General features: G+C 38.4%; 1 protein-coding gene across 7 annotated transcripts in view; it reads right to left on the reverse strand.

Annotated features, from left to right (window-relative positions):
- The window catches only part of LOC127985815 (E3 ubiquitin-protein ligase RNF14-like), a 45264-nt gene that overhangs the window by 18677 nt on the left and 14338 nt on the right, over positions 1-12249 (reverse strand). For 2 of the 7 annotated variants that reach the window (XM_052587984.1, XM_052587983.1), the window contains exons 4-6: positions 8219-8710; positions 7420-7648; positions 4652-6356 (exon numbers count right to left, since the gene is read on the reverse strand). The exons of 4 other annotated variants lie outside the window; for them this stretch is intronic. In XM_052587984.1, coding sequence (XP_052443944.1) covers positions 5878-6356; positions 7420-7648; positions 8219-8710 — 1200 coding nt within the window. In that variant the 3' untranslated portion in view covers positions 4652-5877. Of the gene's footprint in view, positions 1-1729; positions 2889-3573; positions 3705-4457; positions 4628-4651; positions 6357-7419; positions 7649-8218; positions 8711-12249 lie in introns of those variants that run through there. One more of the 7 variants, XM_052587985.1, reaches the window with a different exon arrangement.

Here is a 12249-nt window from a genome sequence, read left to right on the forward strand (position 1 = left end):
GTGGAGTTTATTGGCTTTTACCACAGCCATCCATCAGGGGGCGACTGAAATGTCGTAGCTTCACTTTATAATAATAATAATAATAATAATAATTATTATTATTATTATTTTATTATTATTATTTAATTTTGGTGATGTCCAAAAGAGAACCGATAGACTGTTCTGTAATGGTTAAATTTAATATTTATATCTTTGACCATCCCTTCATAAAAATACAGTGCTTTAAAAAAAAGAAAAAAAAAGTGAAATAAATAACAAGTGTCAAAAGGTGAAATATGTTATTAAAATGAATGTACTTAATAATTATTTCAGAAAAAAACAAAACATTAAATTTCACCAAAATGTTCATTTGTTGTTGGACTACCCAAAATAAACCACAGTCTTTTTACAGGGGAAATTGTGTCCATATAGTCTGATATAATAATCCATGTATACAAATATAGTATCGGAAGGGAGCAAACTGTATTTCATCCCCCCAATTTTTTTTCACATTTCAAAAGTTGCAGTAGCCTATGTTTGCAGTTAGTGCTATCAAATGATTAAATTGCGATTAATAGCATCCACAATAAAGGTTTTTGTCTACATAATATATGTGTGTGTACTGTGTATATTTAATATGTATATATAAATGGGTTCGAGTCTTGGGCCGGGGATACCACAACTGAGGTGCCCACCGAACACCCCAACTGCTCCCCGGGTGCTGCAGCATAAATGTTGCCCACATAATATATATGTGTGTGTATTTATATATAATATTTTATTTTGCATGGAATTAGTTGATTGACGGCACTGCAGTGCTTAACAGAAGCTGTGTCCCAATACTGAATTAATGACTGGACATGACTTAAATTTTGCACTAAGGGGGGAAATTTCAGACAATCCCTTAGGAAGAACAGCAGAAATAACTAGCCTCACCCTAACTAAGGTCCAAAGTTCAGTTTAGTTTGAAGGCAATTAAACAATAAAAAAACATTTAATAATGCCATTGTAGATATCTATATTACATCTATATGTAGATGAAATAGGTTCAATTGAAAAGAAAATAAACTCAAGCCTGGTGAGTCATTTGATTAATTGATTGAATTAATTGATTAATCACAGATTAATTCCATGATGTTACATATCAACCAGGTGTGGACAAATGAGAGCTTTCATGTGTTATGATGACAGAGTCTATTATCTTTTATTAATATCAGCATGTCTATGAATGTATACTGAGGATTTCCAGCACTGTGTGAATTACCGAGCATGACTTTGATCAAGCTTTACCAAAAAGAAAATACATTTCAGAAGTGTCTTTATCATTATTACATATCATCACAATCAACATGCCACACAAGTGCAGTCAAACAAAACATAAAAAAAACAAGAAAACAAAAAAATGTGAAAAATAAAATAGTTGAAAAATTAGTTATATGTTATGCCATTGGGACTTTAAAAAGTCCTGTTTTTTTATTTATTTATTTATTTTTTTTGTAATAAGAAGACATGAAAAGGCAAAAATTGGGATTTTTGTTTTAATCACACATTAGTTTTAATTTGTTTTATACCAAAATGTATATAAAGATGATTCTCAACTATGTTATGTAATATATATTTGAAAAACATTTTTCTTTATGCAAAATGTGTGTAAAATGGCCATAAAATAGTTTTTCCATACAATGTATATCTAATTTGCATATGAATGTGTTTTTGTGGCAAAATAAAAAGAACAAATAAGAGCAAAACATTGTAGTAATAATTTGCAAGATTTTATTAACAATGTTTAATATTTAATAGAAATATATTCTCTATTAATTTGTTGTGTCTCCCACAATGTGTAATAAACATGCTTTGAGTCCTGGAGTATAAAACTGATGCCCTGTTTCATAACAGATCATATTTTGATTTGAAACCCCATCACATTTTCCTGAAAAGTAGTCAGATTTAAATAATAATTACAAAATATGATCATATTTAGTATCTCTGAAGAGTGCTAACTTTAAAGATGATTTTCTCAATATTTCAATTTTTTTGCTCCCCCAGATTTTGAAATAGTTGTATCTCACACAAATATTGTCCTCCTAACAATCACGACATCAGTGGAGAGATGATTTATTCAGAAACAAACAGTCTTGATGATAGTCTGTCGACCAGTGTTGGGCTATAGTTACTAAGAAGTAATATATTACTCATTACTAGTTCATCTCATTTCAAAACTAATATTATGACTTTACTACTAGTTACTTTTTCTTTCACCCCACACATAAGAATCCTCTAAAATCTTACTAACAATATATTTCTGCCTCATTAATCGACCAAAAATCCACATTGATCGCAGTCAGTAGTTATTACACACTTATTAATAGTAACATTTAAGTAAAAATGTTTTATGAATCTCATTGATTGTGAAGCTAATAATTTATCTTTTATACCTACATACTATTATATTCAACAACGTACTTTATCAAAATAAATAATTTAGGTTCATAAGTAAATATTTAATTCTCTAAAAAAATGCACACAATTTCTGTCAGTGTTCAGATCATCTTTTCTTCTCATAGAATCAGTGTAAAGACAATATTTCCATCTGCTGAATGCAAGCTTGTTCATCTTTTCTAGTTTTGCATGCACATTTTCTGCACGGCTGTACTTAGTGAGTACTTAATAAAACAATTTGATGGGAAGATAGTACGCACAACAGAAACATTGTGAACTGGATTTGTATATTGTGCAAATGAAATGCAAAAAAGGGCTAGTTCTATGTGAGACGCTTGCATCTCTCGTCTGGATCTATAGTCCACTGATGTGCATGAAAACATCCTTTAAGCATTGCTTTATAGTGGATCAGTTATCTTCATCACTCCCAAGGCCTTATTCTTCATCTATTTCCATTTATACGCTCCATTCTAGAGCAGAGAAAAAAAATCAAATACGCCGTCAGTGCACCAGCCATTAACATTCAGTCATCTGAAATCTATTTAATGTGACTTTAAGAGCAAGGAGACTTGTGTGTAAAACTGTGCATAGAATTCATCCTAAACATGTTCAGATTTGTACACCAGAAAATGCACCAAATTCAGTCAGTATCATTTTAGTCATTTATATTGTTACAAAAGATTTCTATTTTCAGATAAAAGCTGTTCTTCTGAACTTTCTATTATTCATCAAAGACACCTTAAAAAATGATACTGTTTTCAACATAATAATAATAATAATAATAATAATAATAATCAGAAATGTTTCTTGAGCAGTAAACATCATATTAGAACAATTTCTGAAGATCATGTGACACTGAAGACTGGAGGAATGATGCTGAAAATACAACTTTGAAATAAGAGGAATAAATTAGATTTGAAAATATATTCAAAGAGAAAACAGTTATTTTAAATAGTAAAAATATTTCAAAATTCTACTGCCTTTCCTGTACTTTGGAACAAATAAAAGCAGACTTGGTGAGCAGAAGAGACTTGAGGGAAAAAATGATAAAAGCGTTTGACTTGTAGTGCATGATACAGATTTCCTGTAATTTGAGCACAGATGGTTATGTCTTAAGTGAATGTAGAAAGACTCAGCAGTGGAGACGGTTCTCACTGGTTGTAGCAGGGCAAGTTGGGGTCCTTGTAGTGGCTGTAAGGGTCCTCCTTGCCGAGAGCTTTCAGACAGATCCAGCAGAAATAGCCCTGACACATCGAACAGGTCATCTTATTACAGCCCTTATTCTTCTGCACCAGAGGGAAACACCAGAACACATGAGCACATGAGCATAAACAAAGAGCAGAGCTTAGCACAACACATGAGATTTCAGTTTGCCACAATTTCTTTTTAAATTGTTTTATAGAGATCTCTGGGGGTTTTGCATTTGAATGCCAGGAACAATTTAATTAATAGGTGTATATGATAACATTTGCAATACTATTACTAAAGCAGTGACTAGTACTTTTCCATGTATGCATTCATCTTATTGCATCCCATTCGCTGCATTAGAAACACCAGCGCATTAAGCGAAAACCTTTTGTAATTTGATGCAAAGGTAATATAAAACAAAGAATAGAGCTATAAATGTGCATACATTTAAAAAAAAAAAAATACAAATCTAAATATTTTTAAGGATTTACAATGCTAGCAGTTTTGTGGAAAAGTTCCATAGCTCTTAATCACTGGACCAAAAACATCCCTAATATACAGTTTTTATACTGATTATTTTCTTGACTTTAAATATGGCTTTACATATTGAAATTAAATACGTAACCTGAAATAGTCTTGCTTATATACAGTATGTTTATATATGGCTTATATCTTATATATATATTCTATATAAAGTTCTATTTTATATATCACATCAAAAGTTAAATTAATAAGTCTCAGGCTGAGGGAAGTGCTTTTACACCTAACTCCTGATTTCTCTCAACATGGGACATAAAATATGTCAGTGAAGAAATGGGAAACCAATGTATGCACGTGTCTTTAGTACTGACCTGTATGTTAGCGCCACAGCAAGGGCACTGTTTACAGTTAACATTTAGCCAGTCTGTGCTGTAAGATTCCAACACCCTCTGAATGACCTGCTTGCCAAAACGCTTCTCAAGGAACTTCCTCCTCTCTTTGCTCGCAGAATTATACTCATCATGCATACTACGGATATCATCTGGTAAAGAAACACACAGCTTTTGAACAAACTAACAAAGTGTGTGGACTTCACATTCTTTAGCACTGAGCATCTAATATACGATACGATATTATGTCTAACATCCGACACAAGCTACTCTTTAGCCTCTGGTGTTGGGAGTCACACTTGTGTTGTTGCTGTCTAAAGTGACCAGACACCTAAAATGTAATTGGTTTTTATTTTAAGTAAAATCAGGGTAATATATTTTTGTTCAATAATATGTTTTCTTTTTTTCCTTTGTATTAAAAAAAAAATATTACTAATACATATATAGGTAAAAAATTATGATCAATTGACCAATTCAAAAATTCTATTTTAAAAAAAAACTTTTTTATTACTTTTCCATTATGGGAGTATTTCGTGTTAAAATAGAGACAATGGCTACATTTACATGTACAATTTTTGTGCTGAATTGGACTGAACTCATGATTGATGAATCTGATTGTAGTGTTTACGTAAACGCTTGTTAAAGTGATCGAGTTGATGTGCATGTTTTTATGTCTCAAGCTTCAAATCGGAATGTTTTTTTGTTTGTTTTTGACATGTGCACACTGCTCAAACAGTGAAAGTGACCCTACACAGTTTTTTATTTGTTTATTACTAGCAGAAATAATATTTACTAATTTATGGATAAATACACATATAAACCACAGGGCTGTGATACTCATATTTTTCACGAAAAATAAAATAAAATAAAAAATAAGCCCCTCTCCGCAGCCAAAATGTGGATGAGTATCCAAAACAAGGTTGTCCTGCTCCACAATTGCCGAGTGAAAGGAGATTTTTATAATGACAGGACACACATTAATACAAAACTTTAATCAGAAGGAGGAGCTGATCGTTCTGTGCGTCCTACACCATTAGCCTACGTTATTTCTGCATCATTGCACATGTACAATCCTTTCAGCTTCGTGGTTCAATCCGATCGATTGTTTACATGCATTATCAATTGTATTAGAAGAGGAATAATTGTAATAATTCAACATAACATGTACTCACATCCAAAGGGGCAAAGTATCCACAGGTCAACTGTCTGCACTATTGGTTCTGGATAGTGCATCTGCAATTACATTTTCGCTTACCCAAGTATATAACTAAGCCAGATTCAACGTCAACGAAGCTTCAGCCAAATGACTAAAAACCTCAGTAAGTGTATCTAGATGGTTTTCCCATGTATCTGAAAAGATCACTACATCATCCAGATAAGCTTCACAGTTGGCTACTCCAGATTAAACTCTCTGCATCCGACGCTGGAAGGTGACTGGTCCTTTTCGCATCCCGAAGGCCATTACAGAATATTGCAGGAAGTTATCTGGAGTAACAAAAGCAGATATCTCAGAGGCCCGGTCTGTTAGTGGCACTTGCCAATAGCCCTTTAGCAAGTCAAGTTTAGTGATGTAGCGGGCTGCACCAATTCGGTCCATACAATCCTCCATCCGAGGTGGGAAAGAGTCCAGTTTAGTAAGACTATTAACTTTGCGATAGTCTGTACAGAATCTATACGTAGTGTCAGACGTCGGCACCAGCAAACAGGGTGAGGTCCAGGGGCTTTGACTAGGTTGAACGAAACCATGCTGCAACAAGTATCGCACTTCCTCTCTCATTATCTCATGTTTTTGGTAGTTAACCCAATATGTGTGCTGCTTGACAGGAGGGGAGTGTCCAACATCAATGTCATGACAAATGACAGTACTTTGACTGGGAACATCTGAAAACAGCATAGGGAACCTACTAATTAGACACACCATGTCTTCACATTGACATGTAGAGAAGTGAGCAAGATAAGTCTCTAGACCGTTGAGCTTTTCTGATTCAAGTCCATAATTTTTTTTTGTCTGGGCAAATAGTGACTATCGTCTAAAGCCATTCTGATGAAGTAGTAATGTTTCAGGGATGCACCAACAGGAAAATTTTGGCCGATACCGTTAACCGTTCATTTTATATATATGAAAACCAATAACCGATATGTTGGCTGATAAATCTGAATCCAAATTTTTATGTAATTTCTGAGAGCCTGATTACAAGAAGGTCTCATCATTAAATGCCATTAAACACTTCAACATAAATCAAACATAAATCAGCCTTACAAATAAATAAAACTATGCAATCTAGTCACTGGACAACATTATTATGTAAAATATAAAATAAAATAAAAATCATATGACATGGATAATTTTAATGGAATAACCTCCCCACTGACAATAATACATAAACCATATGAAATTAATAAATTAAAAATAAAAGTGATGGTTATTACTATTAATATATCACTTATTTTGGAAAAGAAGAATCTTAAATTAAAAGCTGCCATTGTTTCTAATAGCAGCATTACTATTTAAGCTGCGTGCGTTGTTTCTGAAGAGCTGAATGAACACTGGTAAACTGTAACACTGTCAGATATTTATACAACATAAACATGATAATACAACTTATATATGTACAAAAAGATTCAAATGTACAGGTGAACTCAAAGTAAGTTATGTGTTAACCAGACTATAACTTATGTTGTGTAATGCGCTCCTCCCATTACAACGTGCTTAACGGGCGCACAAAGATTCCATAACATTATTTAATATCGGCTTTAATATATCAGCAAAATGTTCTTATCAGTTCGATAACGATAACACTAAAATGACCATTTATTGGCCGATACCGATATTGCCGATATACTGTGCATCCCTAGATTTTTACATTTCAATAAAAAAATTTCCCAGACTAAAATGACCAACCAACACCAGAGGGTTAATCTGCAACAGGTGTGAATATCTCACCATCAGTCGGTATGCAGTGATTGAGGCCGTGATAGCTCCGCTTACAGAGTGTACAGAAGGGATATTTGCAGGCGGGACAGATGCCCATGTTTGAGTCTGGCTCCACCATCACCGCCATACAGCAGCTTTTACGAGGACAATACACCACATCCTTCATCAGGTCTAGACTCGACTGCAACAGGAGACGATCATAGCGTGCAAACTCGTCTTTGCTCACAAGAAGTTTCACCTGTTACACGAGCAGACTGTCAGTCTACATTCAGAATACAAATATTCATTCAAGGTTCAGATATTTACTGGCCTTGCCACAAAAATAAATAAATGGAAATAATTGCTTTGTTTTCTTTGACTCATTATTGTAATAAATATAGGTTAAGGCAGAAAAATTGTAGTTACCAGTAGGGGTGTGTGATATATCTCAGATAAAAAGCCTCTTAGAACCGAATGCTTTAAAAATAAATAAAAAAATTTGGTCTTAAGAAGTATTCTAATTTGTTGAGATTTGGTGAATTGGTGGGTTTTTGTTAAATGTGAGCCAAATCATCACAATTAAAAGAACCAAAGACTAAAACTACTTCAGTCTGTGTGCATTGAATTAATTTAAAACACAAGTTTCACAATTTGAGCTGAATTACTGAAATAAAGGAACTGCACAGACCTAATGGACCCTCGAAATCTGAAAGAGTTTTATATTTGGATAAAAAAAATGTTTGTACATTTTTAAAAGAGTATGAATAGATTACATAATCTATTCATACTTACACTATGGCATAATTATATCAGAGCAGATAGGAGATACCTGTGAAGGAGTGGCCATGGACACACACTTTGGCTCAGGGCAGGTAAGGCACTGGACCTTTCCGTCCCTAATCTGGATCTGAAAGTATTCCTTCATGCAGGACTTGCAGTACACATGCTGACACTCTTTGAAGAGCAGTGATTCCGATCCGAGCTTCTCTGAGTAACAGATGCCGCAGCAGAACACCTTCCCATCAAACACCTTCTGATTCTGAGCTTCGTCAAAATCTAGCAGCTGACTCAGTATATCTGTGCGAGCATCAACTTCTTGCACAGCTCTTGGGTCTAAATCTTGCACTTGACATTTTTCTCCGGAAACGTCCGCTGCTTGTTTTAAGCCAGATTCACTCTCAATGCTCTGGATTTCCAGCGGTGACTGGATTCCCAGGAAGTCCAGAGTCTCTTCCTTGAGGAACTGCATCCAGGTAAAAAGAATCACATTGCCTTGGTTCTCCTCCCAAAGCTCATCCAGTCTCCTGCAAAGCGCAGTTATCTGATGGAGTGACAGCGGAAGGTTATTGTAATCAACCATGATTAGAAGTGGCTTAATGATACGTGTTTCAGTCACTGTTTCATATTCATTCCACTTTCTTGACAACAGAAACATTAAAATATATATCAAAGAAACTGTTTTATTGAGCAGTTGGCTGCATCAAAATACAACATGTGGCCATAGAAAGGTAATAATAAATAATACATGTACATTTTGCATGACAATCATGCTATTAATTGCAATTAAATATTTGAATCGACTGACAGCCTCAATAATGTTACAAAATATTTATATGTCAGATAAATGCTGTCCCCTTTCAGTCGGTCATGTTCGACGTTACGAATGGGATCTAGCTCGAGAGCCCAATCACCTTCTTGTGGTACAAAACAAACCAATGGTACACAAAGTACAAAACAGTGCAGAATTTGCATCGCAAGCTCCGCCCCGCAGAGCGGGTATATAAGGAGCAACGCGAGCAACTCGCATTCAAGCTTTCGCTTCGGAGCCGAGCATATCGCTTGCTGCAATCACTGGAGTTTTACAAGCAAGAGCTGGTGTTGGTGTGACGGCGCGATTCAGCGGTATAGAGTCCCCTCTGCCACACCCCGTTCTAGCTCTTCTTCTCTTAAGAGGGCTACTTCGGCTGGTGGCCAGGGTGATCTGAGGGTTACTGTGTGGGCTTCCCCGACGAGCGCACCTCCCCGGGCCACACCCCCCTCACATACGCCGCAGCCGGTTAAGTTTCTGGATGAGTTTGCTGGACCCTCTCAGGCTCCTGACATCTCATTCGGGGCTCGCGAAGAGGACCGTATGTCAATCGCCGCATCACAAGGCGGGCTTGAGACTTCGGGAGATGAGTGTTCGGCTGCATTGCCTCCCTCGGGAGTGCCAGCATTGTCCGAGTCCGATCCCGAGCTGACGGCCGTGCTTTCCTGGGCAGCATAGAGCATCGGGCTTGAGTGGAATCCTCCACCCTGTCCCGAGCGATCGAGGCTGGATGATTGGTTCCTGGGGGCTGCTCATGCGGATAGTCAGCACCCTCCTCTGGTTCCTTTCTTCCTGAAAGTGCACCAGGAAGTAACCAGTTCATGGAAGACACCTTTAACTGCCTGAAACCGTTCTGGTACTTCCTCCACCGTCACTGCCCTCGATGGTGGGGCGGCCAAGGGGTATGCTGGGATTCCCCCGGTGGAGCGTTCTGTTGCGATGCAACTGTGTCCACAGAGCACCTCCGCTTGGCGTGGTGGTTCCCAAGCTGCCCTCCAAGGCCTGTAAGTTCTCATCCACGCTTGTGGCCAAGGCCTGCTGCTTCCTCCTCCACTCCCGCTTGGCCACAGCAGCAGCCTTCGCACCGGCCGCAGCGAGGAGATGGCCGCAGAAGGGCGGCGCAACCCGTCTCTGCCCCTAAACCTGCCAAACGCCAGGCCAAGCCGAGACGGGCGACCCGGAGTTGGAGACGTCAGCTCATCAGGAGATGGTAGCAAGGAGGGCCGGGGGAGAATCCTTTGTTCTTGTTTTCTTTTTGTTCCGCCACTGGCCCTGCGGCCGTTGGTACCCAAACCTTCACTAAAAGAGCTGTTTCCTCTACCTCCGGGTCCCAAGAGGCCATGAATGACAGTTGGCGACGTGCTTCCTCGCCGCTCTCGTTCTCCTCTCCCCTTGCCAGTTTCCATGCAAAGCCGGCTCAAGAATGCTTCGCCTTCTCATGCCCTCTTTACTACATGGAGTCAGACAAGTGCCTGCACTCCGCCCCCGCTAAGGGATGCTATGCCTCCCATGCCGGGGCTGTCTGCTCCACCACGCTGCCCCACTGTGGGTACGCCTGTAGTCCCCTTGACCCCGCTGGTTCGGTTTGTGGGAGCCTGGCTAGAGCTCCCCAGGCCTTCCCGCTGGCTCATTCGGACGCTCAGGCTCGGCTACGGGATTCAGTTCGCCCAGCGTCCCCCCAGGTTTCCGGGTGTCCCGTGACGATGGTGGGCAAATATGCCACTGTCATGCACGCAGATGTCGCGGCCCTGCTGACAAAGGGCGCGATAGAGCCGGTCCCTCCAGCCGAAATGAAGTCCGGCTGTTACAGCCCTTACTTCATAGTACCCAAGAAGACAGGTGGGTTACGGCCAATCCTGGACTTGTGTGCCTTGAACCGAGCTCTGCACAGACTCCCGTTCAAGATGCTAAGCCCAAGCGCATTTTCGAATGCATTCGTCTGATGGATTGGTTTGCAGCGATCGACCTGAAGGACGCGTACTTTCATGTCTCCATCCTTCCTCGACACAGACCGAGGTTTGTTTTCGAAGGGCAGGCATATCAGTACAAGGTTCTTCCATTCGGGTTGGCCCTGTCTCCCTGTGTCTTTACTAGAGTTGTTCCGATTCCGATACTAGTATCGGAAATATCTCCGATACCACAACAAATTCTGGCATCGGCATCGGCGAGTACATGAACCCATATACCGATCCGATACCATTTTCTTAAAAAAGACCTAGTTATGACCGCAAGCTTTGCCTAACCGCTGCACGGTTCTTCTTCGCTGCTCAAAATGCATTGAAAACACAGGAAGTTGTGCTGTGTTGCCACAAGCAACCCCTGTTTAGAGCAGCGAAGAAGAAATGAAAACGCGTTAGCAGCCCTTATCTATATATGACTGGATCACTCATCACATTCTAAACTGCCAAAACACAGTGAAGCCGCTACTATATTATAGATCAGTGGTTAGCAGTATGTCTCTGTAGTACCGGTAGTTACAGACTCTCGAGTATATTCAGTACCGGCAGCTGCGTTCAGTCGCTTCCGTGTAAGTCAAAGCGCAGGGCTCCAGACAGTAGCCGAATATATACTAGTGTCTGTGAATATTAAACTGCAAAATACTATTTAAATATTACTCCCGCAAAATCTACATCTCTGTGGGTGACTGGCACAGATGCGCGAGAGCTCGCTGTTTTGTAGTCTCTGCTGTGTGTCATGAGGACACGAACGCATAAACCGTCACTTCATGAGAATTTACCGTTTCATTTGAGAATACTGTCATATCATAAACACAGACACTCAAAGATCTTCATGGCAGCCCATTAAAAAAAATGTTTGGTTTACATGAGTAAATTGACAATATATAAAGCTACTGTTGTAGCCTACAGTAATAATAATACGTCTCTATAATAATAATAATTATGCCTAGATGGTTGCTTGTTTTTTACTTGTTTTGTTGTAAAGAGATTATCTGATTAATAGATCTTTTTTGTTGCAGTTTTTTTATACAGTTATATTGTAAAACTTAAATACCTTTTTTAGTTTGCGGTGTTAGATTTTTGGCTGCATTTGAAGTTCTTTTTTGCATAAGAAAATAAATAATACTGTCAAATTCATGTTAGATAATAAAAATACTGTAATAAATACAGTAGTTCACCATGTATTTGTTCATGTTTTATTGAGGGATCTGTCTGAAGCACACCATAAAAAAATTCTAGCAATTTACACAGGGCTAGTAGTATATACAGCTGTATATACAGATATACACCCAGGTATCGGATCAGTACTCGGTA

This window comes from Carassius gibelio, chromosome B21 (genome assembly GCF_023724105.1).
Source record: "Carassius gibelio isolate Cgi1373 ecotype wild population from Czech Republic chromosome B21, carGib1.2-hapl.c, whole genome shotgun sequence".
In the NCBI taxonomy this organism is placed as follows: Eukaryota; Metazoa; Chordata; class Actinopteri; order Cypriniformes; family Cyprinidae; genus Carassius; species Carassius gibelio.